At 39.6% G+C, this 17,694-nt stretch overlaps 1 protein-coding gene across 1 annotated transcript in view; it reads left to right on the top strand.

The window, feature by feature from the left end:
- LOC137106529 (synapsin-3-like) overlaps nt 1–17,694 on the top strand; it is a 92,081-nt gene that overhangs the window by 57,166 nt on the left and 17,221 nt on the right. The window contains exon 7 of the mRNA XM_067489955.1: nt 14,183–14,245. Within this exon, the coding sequence (XP_067346056.1) occupies nt 14,183–14,245 (63 nt within the window). The remainder of the gene's footprint in view (nt 1–14,182; nt 14,246–17,694) is intronic.

Below are 17,694 nucleotides of genomic sequence, written 5' to 3'. Positions count from 1 at the left end.
TATTTTAATGATTAACTGAAAGTTGCCATTTCTGTTTATTGACCAATTTAAATAGTTAGTTGATTATCAAAATAATTTCTTAATGAATTTCAGTCAAGCTGATTTCTTTAGGTATCTTATAGAAACCTTGGAAATGTACCTTCCTTCTAACTCTAAACTAAATAGTACAAATGACGGGATGCTTTGTTCTTCTGTTTCATCGTTCGTTTGTTTTTTGGTTGCTTTTTTCACTTCTTAGCCATGAGTCTCACTTAGTCATCCTGCACGCCCCCTGACGTCCCCTTAATTACTAATACTTACTGTGTATCAGCCTACATCTGAAATCAGAGGCAATCAGATGATTGTTCCTCTCCATCAGAGAAAATATATCTGTGGGGGCAAATTGGGTCTTTAGTTGTATATTGTACAATTACTGTAAAATTCTGTAAGCAAATTTTATGTTTTTTTTTGTGGGTTTGTTTGTTTTTAGTTATTCATTAAATCACTGAACCTGTTCCAGTGTTGCTGTACTGCACCTGTGGCTCCTTATACAGCCTCTCAGGCAGCACGCGCAGCATAATTTAGTCAGATTTTTATTTTGGAATGGCTTTACTAAAGTTACTTGTATGGCACAATCTGTCAAATTAACCAATTCATCCATCTTTTCTCTCCTTCTTGAGTTTTTTCTCGAACCCGAATGGAGCTCTGTTATCACTGCAGAGGCTTATCTGAACAGACTGACGGAGCGTTGAGCGTTGAGAGTTGCTGCTACTCGGGTTGAGCAACTCTGACCCTCAATGCACCTTCATTAACACTTATCGCACTTCACAGTACCTGCATGGCAAGTTGAATTGCTACATATCATGACATAATAAGCTTTTGCTTTGAAGTTTATTTAAAGGTGAGTTTAGTTTCATAACAGTTAGGAAAGGTGACTGCTTTTATGATAATTTGATATTTAGAAAACTGGCCACTTAATGATAATACTGCATTGACTTGCCATCCGCATCACCATTTCTTTTCACCCGAGTTCTGCATCATTAAAAGGTCCAGAACAATCACATCAGCTGCTCGTAGTAGTTAACCACTGTAAATGACCAGTCAGATGTTGTTTTAGCCCTGAAGCTAAAGTCTGAACCCAGACATCTGACATTCCTTAGTTAGACAGTGGATCGGCATGTGTGGATTTCAGGTGGATTTACATTTTATATGCCCAAAAGAGGTTAAATCAGACAAGAAGTCACCTTGAGGCTGAGAAAAGTGAGAGAGATTCGCTTTGGCAACGTTACATATGATTTTACTCATACGTAATGAGGTTAAACAGCCCCACATTCCTAAAATGCATGTCGAAGAAAATTGCTTGAATCAAGACAAGAGATGAAAACAAACCTAATAAGGTAGATGAAGCCCTCTTCTGTGTTTCCGTCCAACAAGGTTTGAACATTGAACTATACAAATAAAATTGTGGACGGCGTATTTGCCAAACTGCATGCTCTACTTTAAGTTCACTGTTTAGAAATGGAGCAAATGAAAGAGAGTCTTCAGAATATTCTGATTATGTGTGTGTCTTGTAGATTCTCAGTATGATCACACAAAAGGAAAAAAAAAACACCTGAGGCCCTCTGGAAATGATGCCACCAATCTAGGCCAACATACTGTAAGCATAATGCAGAACAAAGTATATTTTATTTGAAAAAAAAAACCCAATTATAGAAAAGGGCCTGTTTCGAGGCTGGCTAGTTGCCGGAGGACCAGACAACCGCATTGTGTAGCAGAGGTCTCTAAGGCCGATGTGATTCTGGCTTGACAAAAGAGGACAGAGTGGTGACTCAGAGGAAATACCTTTCATCTGACGGACAGGCCGCTAAAGAGACAGAGGAGATGAGCCTTGAAAAGATAGCACAGCCAGCAGGGATGGTCACCGAGGGAGAGCGTCCAGCCCTGACTCACTGAGCCCTGTTGCACAGCCCGCATGCCTTTACAGTTAACTGGGACAGACAGGACGACCCCTGCTCTGAGGACCAGTACTGCAAAGAGGATGCGCAGTGAAAGTCGTGTCACAGGAGGAAAACGGTAAAAGGATGTTTCAGTTGCAGATTTGAGATCTTTACCGATTGGCCGATGGATCTCTCTCCAACTTCTTGGGTGGCAACGCTGATATTAATGAAACATCTGTGCTCTATGTAGAATACTGACCTGAAAGGTAATAATAATAGTCCATCTATCAGTTGTTGATATAAAAATATTAAATTAGTGCAGCTTTAATGTAATTTGCCATTTTATTGTTGATTTCACATGAGGAAACATTTTTTGGACATGATCTTTTATTTGTTCTTCACAATTGGAAGCTCAAAACTCTCTCAACTACTCAAATAATTCACTTCACTTTAAGTTGAAAGTCACTACTCATGCATGGATATCTGAATGATGCAAGCTGAATTGTTGGGATTTAACTTACAGTTCAACATCTGAGAGCTGTTAGATATCGGTTGCTTGGTTGGTGTTGAATAGGAAGGACGGTTTTCATTAGCCGTTCAGTCTGTCTACTCTGCTCCACATTTTGCTTACAGTTCTATAGTTTCCAACTCTAGCATGTCTGTCGTCCGATGTGGAGTTAAGACGTCACAGAAGGAAACACAAACATGTCCTTGACCCATGGCGTTCCTCACAATGGGGCTGCCCGGCAATAAAATATGATGAATGGTCAGCAGCTTCCTACTCAGGCGGGCCAACTGCAACCACAGTGATCGCTGCTCAGACGCAGGGTCCCCCGCTGTACTCTACTGTACATATTTGGTGTCTGTGCGGTCAGGAAACCCCACAAAATGACAACGTTGTATTACAGCATGAGACAATGAGACACCAGGGCTAACCATAAACATGGGCACATGACAGCATGGAAATGGCCTGGAGGAATTCCTTAAGGTTGAGGGAATGCCTAAACCGGTCGGATGCTGAACACTGTGAAAAAATGTCTTTCATATAATGCTTTTCTCCTGCAAAACTGCTCGCACACTATGCCATCATAGCAAGAACCTGTGACATTTTTATGGAAGTAAGCAAAAATTAAAACCAAGGTAACGTTTTAACAGTTACACCCTATCTATGAGATGACAGAACTATAGAGCAACATAAACATTGTGGACATTTTTGTGCTTCAGCTAACTAATAAATAGTGTTGCCTGTAAAAAGGTTAACAGTTCAGTCATGTAGGTCATAACAGATTTATAGACTTAATTTCATTTCATCTTCTGCTGCTTTATAGTTTGACTTTACATTTCAAAGGCAAACGTTGATAATACATTTAAATACAGAGATAATACATTTAAGCTTTTACTTAAGTAACATTATGAATGGACCTTTTAATTGTAAAGAGTATTTCTGCCTAAACTAGAATTCATCTGGAACCCATAACTGGAACACATTAAGTTTCTTCCGCCCCAAAAACTTCCCAGAACTTTGGAGGGAAGGTGTGTGTGTGTGTGGGAGGAGGAGTGAGTCCATTTACGGAAGATGGTCGAGTGAATCAACAGCAGGTCAACAGAGGGTGGACAGAGGGTCTACAGATGCTGATGTCACACACTAGGAAAGTGTGTGGGCGTGGGGTGGGGGGCTAAGACAGGTTTAAATTTAGAAATTACCTCACAGTGTCAGTCACGTTTGTTTGTTGTCCTAACATATGTAGGCTGTCATTCCAAAACTATTCCTGAGTTTTGTTATCTATGATGTTTGGCCGGAAACCAAGGCAATTAATGAGTGATTGTTCGAGAAATTAGTCAGCTGGCATTTATTTAAATAAGGATATACTAGTCTAATTTTTGTGTCTCAGTGGGAAGTGAGAAATGCCACAGGAATGACTGTTTCAGTAAACATTTTACCAACAACCAAGAGTCTTTTGGATTATTACTTAAAGATACGTTATGTAACTTTTATCAGTTGAAGCTTCTGAACAGGATATTCACTTGTAAGATTTGACAAAAACAAGGTGGCATTAAGTCGGTGTTATGTTTACAGCTTGTTGTAAGCGCTAACCTTAGAGTTACAGTTGAACTAAAGGGTGATTTGTTTTCCCTTCTCATATAGTTTTATTTAAAGAATTTAATCCGAAATGCTACTAACAGCTTAAAGTTAATCCCCTTTTCACCTTTAAAACCTGGGCAAAATCTATTACAAGAGGGAATTGTATGGAGAAGAAATAGTGAGAGATGTCACATACTCCACCAATATTTGTTTTGAGGGATGATGAACTGTTTTGAAATGCTAAGTCTTTTTGTGGGTAGTGATGAATCTTCCTCCGACTGAGACCAGAGAGTGCAGGTCTTGTTGACGAGGGCTGACCATGACTTGCTGTACAAACCACAGCAGGACATAGAGCAAGTTATCCCATGATTTTATTTTATTTTTTTATGGCTGAAATCCCCCATTAACCCAACAAGAACCTTGCGTAAACATTTATGCACGGAAAACATGCATGGAAACACAGCCGCATTATACAATTATTTTTCTAGCTGTTCAGAAATTCATAATGGTGTTTAGATAGCTTTGAATAACAACCTCCTTTTTAAATTTGCAGTGGGAATCCCTTCCCATTATCTGAGTCATATCACAAACACTGAACCCTCTGTTTTATTTGCTCCTTTGTTTGTCTTGGACCATTTAGAAATAGGCACCTTTTGTACAACTAAACTAAATAACTCCCAAAGTTATATAAAATCTGTACTCTCTCGAGTACAATACCTCATTTGGTCGTGATTTGTATCATCCCAGCATTTTTCTGTAACAGTGCTTTTCAAAACTGAGGGTTGTGGCCCAGAAGTGCTCATGAATCTAACGCACGGGTGTGGAACTCCAATCCTCAAGGGCTGGAACCCTGTACCCTGTTTTCCAACGATCTCTGTACACTCTACCCTTACATGCTCACAATGCAGAGTTGCATCAGTTAGATTAGGTCTACTCAAAGTTACAGCATGTGACCTATGGTGCTAGCTTGAGACTCTGAATCAGTCCTGCCGTTCACGTCGTCATCGATAGGAAGATACAATACATGCAGAATGCAAATAAACTTCCAGTGCTTCCACTGCCAGTGCTATTCAGTGAATCTGTGTCACAGGAGGTTTAAAAAAGCACTTCTCGATTTGAAGATCAATTATGGAGCATATTTCTCTTTTATAAAGAAAAAGAAAAATGGTGCACATTAGCTTAAACAAATATAAGTGAAATTGGGTTATTTTTGAATAGAATCTGGGTGAACAACAACTCCTTATTTTTAAACCCTACACAACAATTTATAAACCATTTGATATGTTTTCAGTTTATATTAAGGTGAACTTCACAATAAGGAGCCATAGAGCCAAATCTCATCCAATCTTTTTCATTATGGAAGATTACTGGGACACATACTGTATCTGCTATACTAGAAAGCCAACTTCATCAAAAGACTGCACAACAGCAACACAGTTTTATGAAATGAATGCAGCTTTTTTTTCTGTTTAGATTTAATGCCCATAATAAATATGAATATTAATTATCTAAAAGTGGGGCGGCTGTAGCTCAGTTGATAAAGGCAGTCATCCACGGACCACAGGGTCAGTGGTTCATTCCCTAGTTCCAGCTATATGTCATAGTGTCTCTGGGCAAGACACTGAACCCCTAACAGCCCATTCCCATCCCCAGCTGTGCAGTGCCGGTTCAAGCCCGGTAGACATTGGGGAGGGTTGCGTCAGTAAGGCCATCCGGCTTAACAACTGTGCCAAATGTCATCCAATCTTTTTCAACAATGTTTCTGGACAATGATCCGCTGTGGCGACCCTGAACTCATGGGATAAGCCGAAAGGACTACAACATTAATGATGTAAAAGTCACTTGGCCTGATAATGTGTATTTTATGCAAATCCAGATGGGGACTATAAATTCCTAAAAACCTTCTTGCATTATTTTTTTACAGTACAGCTTGGCTGCTTTCAAGTAATTTGTTATAACCAAGTATAATTTAGTCATGTGCTGTCACATTGCTGAGGTGTATTACAAAGTTCCACCCATTCCTGCTGCTTGCACAGCTGGTACAAACACAAAAGGACTCGGTTTTCCACATCCAGCTGTTCAAAAACATCTTCCTCCTGTCTCTTCTCTACGTACCATGTGTTAATTGAAAACACTGGCGGTGGTGACATTTGGGCTAAGCTCTGCTCTAACTCTGCAGAAGCTGCCTTTCCTTCCTTTGCTGTCAAAGAAGTTGGTGATTCCCTGTGCACCATCATTTACTGTGAGTGAATTACTTTAACGTGGAGAGGAGTGTGATTATACTGAGGCTGAGATACAGGTGAAATCATTAAGTTCAAAAAACATTTGAACAGGTTTCTTGACTTCACACTGTCCCTGGGCTAATGTATTTTTGCACAAACTGTGATTTTCTTGACAATGAGCCTTATACAAGAACTTGAGAATTTGTGGCATTCACCAAGTTTATCAGACAAAGTTGTCCTGACCTGCTCTATTTGTCTCTTTCTTGGACAAGTACCTTTATTCACTTCTTTGTTGTTCTGTAGTAGTAGCTTCCTTCGAAGAAACTGAAATATGATACCAAAAGTTTACAGGTTGACTGTAATTTAAATTTCATTGATTTTTTTATTGGTGCATTTCAACATAGCAGCTTTTATATTTCTGTAGTTAAATGGAAAATCCTCTGTCTCTCATTGCTGTGGGGTTTTGATATAGGTCTCAACACTATGGTCTAACATTACTCAGTGTCAGCTGTATTATTCTTACTCTAATATCTTAGTTATTGTATCCCTTCTCGCTTATTGCTTCAGACAGATTCAACCTAAACCATTACCATTTCTTTACAGCAGCATATACACATCACTGACAGATTTGCCCTAACATTTGCTAATAGTTTGTGTTCTTCCACCTATAGCTATCTCTACTAATTTAATGGGCCTTTGTTTCTGACATCAGATTTGAATGTCTGCTTTGTCAAATTCTGATTTTCACTGTCGTATTATATTTTTGTGTATTCGGAACTGTGAATCTGTTCTGAAACATTGGTTCTGCAGGTTGATTTGGCGTGAGTTTGTACGCTGGATGCCCTTCCTGCCGTAACCCTCCCATTTTATGCAGATTTGGGACTGGCATCAAGGTGGCCCCTTGGAAGCTGGGCGGGGCCACACCTTGTGGGGTGGGATTCAAACCCATATCGTCTGTATCCCAATCCAATGCTCTACCAGTGTCTCACCAGGCCTCCTTTAATAGTAACTCTAGTATTGCATGGTGAAATGGTGCAGAAATGGTGCATGTTTGGACCTATGATTGTTTTTGCCAGCATCACTAAGCTGAAAGGACTGACTGAATCATTCCATGGTAAAAAAAAAAAAACATCCAAAACTGCACACAGCCTCCTAATTTCTGCTCAGCCTTTTCCGAGACCTAATACAGCACAAGCCCCTGGAAAGTGGGAAAGAAACGTCACTTTTCCTTTAACACTGAAAAGAATGTGCCACAGCGTTGATGGTTTTTGCAGGATTGGCCTGCCTGAGGACAGTCTGTCCTTTTTCTTCTGAAGACGGAATGTAGGTTAGTGAATTGATTAGCTCTAATAAGGCCTGTTCAGTTCCTTATTATAGCCTGACCACAGAGACGCTGGACTCACATAGGTCCAATTTAATACAGTCTGGACATGTACTTAACACTGCTTTTTAAACAAATCTGTGTTTATTTAAATGAATGGACCGGACTCAAATAGTGGCTGTGTTCTGTTATTAAATCATATTGGTTAACCATCTGTAATGTTAACCACCTGTGAGATCACTCTGATATTACAAGCCACCCTCTCATAAGAGAAGATTCTGTGTGAATATTCTCGAAGACAGCATAAAGAGGGATTTATAGTCATGCTTAAAGGGGTTCAAACAAAGCATGTAGCTGCTATAGCTACAACTGCTCCCCCTCAAATCCTTAACAGGTACGAACTACGGCATCTACAGAGATGCCATATAAAGAGCATAAGAACTGTGATCCTATTATTTATAGGGGAGATAAAGTGAGGTTTCGCAAGTTTTCTAAATATCTGTCTTGTATCCGTCCAGGACATTAACTGACCTGTTGTCAATGATTTGTGTTTTGTCACTCACACATCCACCCCAACCTCATTCCTCCCAAGACTTTGTCATCTCAAAGTTACGTCACCAAATTCTTATGTCTATAGGGCGAAAGATGCCAGAAGATAATTATAGGACAACAATTCAGTTGCATAATAATTCTTGAATCATCTGGCTTTACTAGCAGCACTGTGAGGCTGTTCTGCATAACCACAGTCATTGATGTCTGCATTCCACTTAGTAGTTATATTATTGTAGCTCCATCTGGACCGAAGAGATTGACCAAACAACTGACAAACAGGTTGAAATTTACATCCTTAGAGCTGCTAGCACGGCTAATAAATAAATTCAAAGCACATGTATAAACTGAGCAAACATTTTTGGCTTTAACATCAAACACCAGCCTAATATTCCATATTTATGTAGTCAGTTGAGGGTTTTTGGCAGAAAGCACTGCTATTTGTTGATATGGGTTTGATTTAGTAAGTAGATGTTTACAGGTTTTTTTTTTTTTCTTGTTATTGACTGCACATGACAGAAACTTTCTGAATGACACAGAAAGAATTGTTTGTTATTTTATGGTTGTTACTTTGGTGATTTGACACACACTCAACTTTTGTGTAGGGCAGCAGACTGAAAATTGTTAATCCATCCTTACATCCATCTATTATCTACTGTGTACCACGTATCCTGCTAAGATTCACAGATATTCTATTTAAACAAAATAAAAATAATGATTCAGTATAAATTGCTATGAGAGTAGCAACATAGGGGAGCAAAATGTGTCTTGAATGCAACATTATTATTATTATTATTATTATTATTATTATTATTATTATATAAAGGTCTGTTCTATCAGCTGTTGTTGTGCAGATTGAGGAAAGCTACGTAAATTAAGATACTGTACATTTCTACATTTTACAATCTCTTTGTTTGTTGTGATGACAAAGCGCATGGCTTGAACACCACAAGACACCACCTCTCCATCACTTCTTTGTCATCACCTCCGTGTTGTCAGCAAAGAGTCTGCCCTGGAAATTTCTGTCCTCTGGAATAAGTTGTCTTTTCCAGACAGCTGTCTCCCTCATGGTAATGCACCAGGACGAATCCTAATGGAAGCCAGATGAGCTCAAATTCCTCAACAATAATTACCATGCTGCAGACAGCTTTTACTGAATACACTTTAACACAACAGGTATCTGCCGTTTGTAACAGCTCTGGGCAGATGTTAGCCTATGGTTCACTACAAAAACTTGTAAATGCAGTGTCTGGGAGGATCTAGAAACTACTACATGCGTCATGCTTATGTCACTCGGAAACGTGTAAAATTGGCTTTAAAGGATTACGGTTTGAGGAACTTAATCTGGACGTCTCGTGTTCACTAGAAACGCATACAAATTAAATATAAGAGTTTAACATTTGTAATTTCCCATTTGAAAATATCCTCGAAGACCACAGGTAAGGGTTTGATTTTGACCACAGTAAAAGATAGAAGTCAATAAGTTGTATAGAGTTTACTGTAGGAGGAGATTACAATACAGTCCAAAGATTCACAGTAATAAATAAAATTGCTTGACATTGTGGCAAATGCATTGATTCAGTGTGTTGTTGTTAGCGTTTGAAACCACTCTGTAAAGTTTACCTGCAGCTTAAAATAGAGAGTAATTAATTCCTGTCAGGTGTATGCATTTGCTCAGTAACTTACCAAGGACTCGCATGATAAACAATATTAGCCTCTTGAGGCTCACTTAATCCACGGGTAGGGTTTGATGTGGGCAGGCCTGTCTTTGATCCTACTCCAGTCTGTGTCTTGAAAAGGTTTCTGGATCAGGGTCCTCTGCTCTCGCCGTCTGCCCAAACCATTGCGCCTCATGTCTTGTCCTTGATGTGGCAGGTTTGAGTGGCCATAATAAAAATTAAGAGATCATAAATTTTGGATGGGTGCACCATGTGTTTTACTGGATGATCCATGTGCCCCCAAAAAGATTTATTGTGGAGTATATTTAAGTGTGACTGATCATGTTAAAAGGATATTTTTGATAACATGACACCAAGTGATACAGTCATGCTCTCGTTGTCCCCTTACATTTTAACTTCCAGTCCATCAAAACTTCCAGTCCAGAGCAGATAGGCTTTTTGAGGGGGATTACAATGTCACAAGAAGGTGTTTTAAAATTGGGCAATCATGATTCACTTTAGCCACTGACCTGAGCGACAGTCGTGCATGACTCACTCACAACAAGCTGCTTACATCCAGAAAGAAGGGGATAGATGTGGGGGTGGATGGGCTTCCCTGAAGTATTTCCATCATATGCCAGGCCCGGTCGTCTGGCACAATTACTGTAAATGAATAGAGCCTGTGTGTTTTGAAATAAAACCTAGACTGGTGAAGTCACCCACAGTATACGTCTTCAGCATGCAACTTGCTAACGTTTTTACCAAATGGAATGTCTTTTACAGATTTCTGCTGGGAACAAAAGCTAATGAAACAAAAGCTACAAGTTCTTAAGAAGAAGAGCCACATCTGTGAGCTCATGGGTGCTAAATGCCACCAAGGCTTTTTCAAGGATGGAAACTTGTGTTAAACAATTATATAGAGATCATCAATCACTATAAAATAAAAAGGCTTCCCATAAAGAATCCTCCCTTATGTCTGAGGGAAGGGTTCCAGCTACTGTTTATAGTGACTGTTACAGCAAATAACTGTTATATGTTATTTATATTAGACTTCAAATATTCTTTGTACCAAAGTATTTGCCTAATCAATGTATTATAAACTGATGAATGGAGAAACTAGCGCTAAAATTTTCTTGGCTTGCTAGAATCTTAGTGAATCTGGGAAGCAATCAGCTCACCAGATACACAGAGCAGTCGCTACAGCAACAAGTTTCTAAAATGAAATGTTCTGTGAAGAAGCCTGGAATTCCTTTGCCACTTCCAGGTGTGACTGTCTGTCAGACTCTAGAACGCCGAAAGGAACCTGCAGAAAGTCCAGCTTACATGGTGTCTAAATGGCAGTGACTGTTTCATGGCTTACACAGGGTATAAGTTATCAACATAAGTCATTTTCTCCTTTCCAGACAATGTGACATCGGTTTGGTAACAGTGCATTTCGTGTGTGTGTGCATGTGTGTGTGTGTTCTGTAAGGGAGTAAGAAAACAAAAGTGAGCGCACGTCTCCATCTGAATCTTTGGTTTCATCAGGGGCGGAGGATGTGGTCGTCTCTCCCCCAGCATGTTTGCGTCTGCAGTCATTAGGGTACTGATGGGAATGGCTGGAAGGAATACGTGTAGACGGAGTGGGTGGCTGAAGCCTATTCCACCCAAAACACTCTATCCAGCAGACAAACCTCCACACTCTTCCACAAGTACTGCTGCCCTCTTCTCATACACTTGCTAAAACCTCAGGCATCCTATTCATGATCACATGACACACACACACACACACACACACACACACACACACACACACACACACACACACACACACACACACTCACAGACACACTGCTGTAGGTGTTTTAACTTTCTGACAAACATCATATCCTTCTCTTTGTAATGCATATACTGTACATATGGTCAAATTATATTTTTAAGACCAACTTTATTCCTACTAATTAAGAGTTAGGATTGTTATCTCTTATTTTAGTCCTTTATTAGTTCATAGAAATAGTTGATAGTTGCCATGTAGTATCTTTTTTATTTGTGGGCCCTAAAAGCACATAGGAAAAATCACTTTATTCTTTCATAACACCCTAAAAGTCTCGGTGGGGATGGAGTGGATAGATAGCACAACAGTAAACCTGCAAAGAGGCAGGTATCGAAAACACACAATCCACATGTTGATCTGGCACAGTTTTTACGCCAGATGTACTTCCTGACACAAAACCTCACCAATTTCTACCGAGCTTGGACCGGCACTGCACAGGGGAGAGGAATGGGCTGTTAGGGGGTTCAGTGTCTTGCCCAGGGACACTTCGACATATAGCCAGGGCCAGGGATCGAACTACTCATCTTGTGGTCTGTGGACGACTGCCCTTACCAACTGAGCTACAGCCGCCCCTCTACTGTACATTATAAAGAATGATGGGGTTTAATTCTATCAAACCATAGTATTTATGAATTTTAACTTTCCTCATTCCTCCATTACAATTAAACTGAAATTGCAACTCTCGCACTTTAGTTTATCACCACTTAAACAGGATGTATGAGCATTTAATCCACTGGTGATGAACACATTTAGTGTCTGATGTACCATATATTTTATAATTTCATGGAAAATATTAGCTCATTTTGAATTTGATGGCAGCGACACATCTCAAAAAAGTTGGAACAGGGGCAACAAAAGGCTGGAAAAGTAATTGGCTCAAATCAAAGGCAATTGGAGGAGCATTTGACAACTAATTAGGTTAATTGGCAACAGGTCAGTAACATGAATGGGTATAAAAGGATCATTTTAGAGAGACAGAGCCTCTCCAGTGTAAAGATGGGCAGAAGTTCACCAGTCATGGGCCGAGGAACACTGGTAGAAATCACTGTCTGTGAACACAGTCCGGTGTGGAATCCACAAATTTAAGGCAAAGCTGTATCATGCAAAGAACAAGTCATATGTGAACATGATCCAGAAACACCAGCATTTTCTCCGGGGCAAAGCTCATTTAAAATAGGTAAAGAAACATTTGGTGCATCATATATCAAAACTCTGGCAACAAAGGCCCAGGACTGTTGAGCAGATATAATCCTGCATGAGACAAGAATGGGACAACATTCCCCTCCTGAAACTCCTCACTTACCAGATGTTAATGGACTGTTGGTAAAAGAAGATGTGATGCTACACAATGGTAAAATCACCCTGTTCCAAATTTTTTGAGATGTGTTGCTGCCATATATTTCAAAACGAGCTAATATTTTCCACGAAATGCTACAATGTCTCAGTTTCAACATCTCTTATGTTGTTTGTGTTCTATTGTGAATACAATATGGAATGATATGATTTGCAAATTATTGCATTTTGTTTTTATTTACATTTTACACATCATCCCAGTTTATATTTCTAAGTATAATCTGGCCTGGTGCCCCTGGCATCTTCAGTTTATTTGGGTTGTGGGCGGGTTACACCTGGAGATATTTTTGGATTCCTTTAGCAATGGTACGTATCTTGGTAAAAATGCAGATGCATACCACGCAACATTAATTTAGTGCAACTTTTAGATGATTATGTGAAGTGTCTGTGTATAAATCTCAGTAAATTACAACTAAAGTACTGTTTGTTCTTCATCATAATTAGTGTAAACCTGATTTAAGGGCCCCTTGTGAAAACTGGCATTGCTCCTTAAGAGCTATTTTACACTTGAGTGATGAAAATGCTTTTTAAACTGGAAAAGTCCCTCATTAGATAATGCCCCATTTATGATATCGCTACAGTCATCGCAGGGCGTCTGAACCACAGGGAGGTTTGAAGTAATCTGTTGATGTTTCATCCACTTCAGATGTACAAATATAAGAAATACTTTGTTTGCGGTCTGTTGGGTTTGTTCAAACTCATTCCATGAGCTGTGGTCTTCCTCTCAACTTCCCAGAACCTCACTCTTTTGTATAATAAAACAAACATTCTTCCGACTCCATCTCATTCCTCCTTAACTAAGTTCAGCGGAATGGCTTGACCACCAATCTGTTTCTTTACAAGGCTATTGTTCTAAACACCTCATGTACTACAAGTCCAAAGTTACATTTACTGCTTTCTGAGTAGTAGTTTCCCAGCATTGCCCAGCATAAGCATTGCTTATAATGATCGACTCAAAGAATTAGATGTTGAGCTTTTTGTTGTTTTTGTTGTCCCTATTTTCAGTAAAAATAGGAGACCAAACTGTTGGATACCGAACTAGAGCCAGAACAGTAAACACTGGATTCTCTAATGATGTTGTTATGGGATGATTGAGTCCAGGAATCGAAGCCTTTTATAATTTTGCACTCAGTGTTACTTACTTCGTAAAGGAATGCTATTTAAATGCCAAGAAAGGAAATACGTTCTCCACCACCCCCACCTAGATGTGTAAAGAGGAATGTTATCACCAGCAAACAATTATTAATTGTGGTTATCTTGTCTCCAGGTTACAACTCCTTCCTACCCTGTGGTGGTCAAGATGGGGCACGCCCACACTGGTATTGGAAAGGTAAGTATTTGAAATCAAATCCCGGACTATAAAATTACCTTTAGTCCCGACCTTAATGCCTAATGTGTAACCCCTTTGCCCAGAGCCCCAGATTCTGAATTGAAAATATGAAATGCTTTTCCTCCTTATCCTGCATCAGTAAGACCTCTACCACCTTAGATTACAGGCTCATGCTCAGATTTGTCTAGATTCCAGTCATGCAAATCAAACGTGATGCTATCACGAAAGCTTTGACTGGTCTGAGGTTCAAACTGGAGGTAAGCCATCTAAAGCCCTGCGTGTCTTAGTTTGCACAGACTTGTGCTGTCTCTCAGTGCTCTTTAAAACGAACTATGATGGCCAAATCAGTCTGTAAGGTGTACAGTGGTGTGCTTCTGCTTTTACTCTCACTCAGACAGCTGACACTACTGATAAAGTCCAACTACGTTCCAACACATTTTACTTTTGCTGTTCTCTTGTGCAACAGTCTTAACAGTATCAGATGATCATGATGAACACGATTGCTAAATGGAAATATATAGAGAGTGATGTCTATCATTTTATTTGAGAACATGTTTACACGGTGGATTCAGCAATAAGATAGTTGGCATGCTCGCTCCTCCTGCCACTTATTTGGATTCACAGGGGTAGATACTTCCCTCATGTCATTGCCATCGTCTGACTTTGTGGGCTGGGCTTCCTGTTCAGGATGCAGACATGCTATAGAATTCCTCACACGGCTCAGGGGGAAATTTGGCAGTCCCTTGTAGAGCAGGACCTTATTTAACCCCCTAAACCTTACAGAGCTCTCAGAACAGACAGGAATATGTAGTATTTAGCTCAGTGTGCTTTGGATTGTTGGAACAGGGGCAACAATAATGAGTTACTATTTCTGGCTTACTAATATTTATTCACAGAAACACTAATACATCAAACACTTTTAAGGTCCCGTATTATACTCCTGCTCAGCTAGTAAAATCCAATCCCTGAGGTTCTAAACACATATAGTGAGATACATTACCTGTGTAAAAAATCCACAAGGATCACACAGCACTAATCACTTCTAACCCCATCTGTAGCAGCCATACTTAGAATGAGTGTTTTTGTCTATTTTGTAAATGCTAATTATTCAGCGATAACCATGCACGCTCTGTCACATCTATGTTACCATAGTAACAGTTGTTGCCTGTTGTCTGTGCTGTCAATAACTTTGTCACTTTGACATTTGTTGTGCATTTTGCACACTGACGAAGTTTTATGATTATTTTATCCGTCACATTAACACAAATAGTTTAGCAAGGGTAAATTACATCTGAGTACTGGAACCTGAGTAGAAATTTAAACATGCCCTGGCCGGATCCATAACACTGGATGTTTTAATGGTTGCGAGAGACATCTGTTTGTCAATACAAAACTAATGACAAGGGCTTATTTGAAATTATTGGGGGTGGTGGTGGTGGTGCTGAAGCGGGTCCATCTTTTATAATGCCTGGCCTGGGTCATGGAATAATATTGCCCCGTGTATAGAACAGACACAGAAGCAATTTCTCCAAAAGTGCATACGCTCACCTTGTATTTTGGAAAGTTGGCCTTTCTTAACAGGATTAGCCAATATTATAATATTGTCTCCTTAAATCACTGTGACATTAAGGTTGACCCATTACAATTACAGAAAAGGTTACTAAAGATACAGTTTGGTAATTCACCTCTTAACAGCCTTTAAGACCTAGATGGAGACAGACATTTGGCCTTTATCATATAAAAAACATTGCAACAGTAGCAGAGTAAACCTTTCTACACAGTTTTCTCATGTTTTCAGAACAGTCAGCCTCTGAGCTCTGTAGCTTTTTTGAGCTAGAATGACATTCAGTCTGGGCACTGAATAGTATGACATGAGTTTTTCCACCAGGCACAGTTCTTCATGTTTGTGCCAATGTTTTACCTTTGCTGGCTTTCTTTCTTACTTTCTGTTTGCATCATTGAAGTTTGCTTAGTTACTCAAAGGAACTGTGTATTATTTCCTGGGTGGATTTGCTTGTGGTACAGTTCTGGACCTTCTACCAGCTATCAGGTTCTACCTCTGGTGATGTGGGCTGTGAGTCACTTCCCTTCATTCAGTTGATTTTGTTGTTTCAGCTTCTGCTCGCTCAGTGTAAACAGGTAGGGTTCAGCGTTGAGCCTCAGTGTCACTGTTAGCAGCATGAAAGAATACTATAAACATTTCACATTAAAACCCCTTCACTGATCAGCCACAACATTAGTGAATAACATTATCTAATTAGCCGTGGAAATAATCAGGGCATTTGTCAATAGGATGTGATTAGGGACTAGTAATTAGTCATTTCATCAAGTTAGAAACAAAAAAAAAGGGCAGCATAAGTATCTGCGCGACTTTGACAAAAGACAAATTGTGATCGGTAGACATAAAAAAAAAAATCAATTCTTGCTATGATTGACAGTTGTCAGAACACACAGTGCATCACAGCTTGCTGTGCATGGGACTGTGTAGCTGGTCAGAGCTTGCCCCTGTCCACCACTGAAAGCAACTATAATGGTGACGTGAGCATCAGACCTGGACCATGGACTGATGAAGGAAGGTCGCTTACCCTGTTTAAACACGTGTTTACCCGGGAGGAGAAAGCACAAAGATCCACAATGAAAAAGTGAAGGATATTCTGCTCACATCTTGGAGCCAGATAAAAGATGACACCATTTGGAGACCGTGCACTGTTGTCCATCCGACTATTATCTGTAACCGCTTATGAGTAGGGTCATGGGGGGGCTGGAGCCTATGCCAACTGTCACAGGGCGAGGGGCGGGGTACACCATGGACAGAAACACACACAAAGACAGACAACCATTCACACCTATGGGCAATTTGGAGTTTCCAATTAACCTATGTTTGCTGCCCCCAGAGCTGCTGTAGGACCAAAGGATTATTAGGCAGGTCGTTTTCAATGAACATACATTGACATATATTCTTTGTTGACTTGCCTTTTGATGTAATTTGAGGACCTAATGAATTTAGTTGCAGTACAGAAGATCAGCTTAATGTTTCAACAAGTGACAACATTGTTTATTGGACCACGTTAACCATCAAAGTTGCCTAAAAAACAAAACCTCCTTTTATGAACTTTGGTACAATTTTTAGCCAAACTCAGTTTTGTTCCCTTGTTCCTTTTTAAAAGCTCCATGGGACTTCTTTGTTCCACCCAAACAATTTGTATTTTTTTTATCATAGCGTTTTTTAAGGTTTATTTATATGTGTAAGTTTATGTTCTAGAGTTAAGCCCTTATAAACACACCATAAAACTATTTTACAAGACCTCACAAAGTGTCACAAGCAGATATTTACTTGTGTGTTTTCTGCTTGACACTCCATGTTAATTAGTGTGACAGCACAACACTTAATTTTTTCTGTAGATTTTTATATCTGTTCCAAAGTTTTGCTGTTTCTTTATTTCTGTAGC

This window comes from Channa argus, chromosome 21 (genome assembly GCF_033026475.1).
Source record: "Channa argus isolate prfri chromosome 21, Channa argus male v1.0, whole genome shotgun sequence".
Lineage (NCBI taxonomy): Eukaryota > Metazoa > Chordata > Actinopteri > Anabantiformes > Channidae > Channa > Channa argus.
Note: the sequence above shows the minus strand (reverse complement) of the source record. Positions and strands in the feature narration are given on the sequence as shown.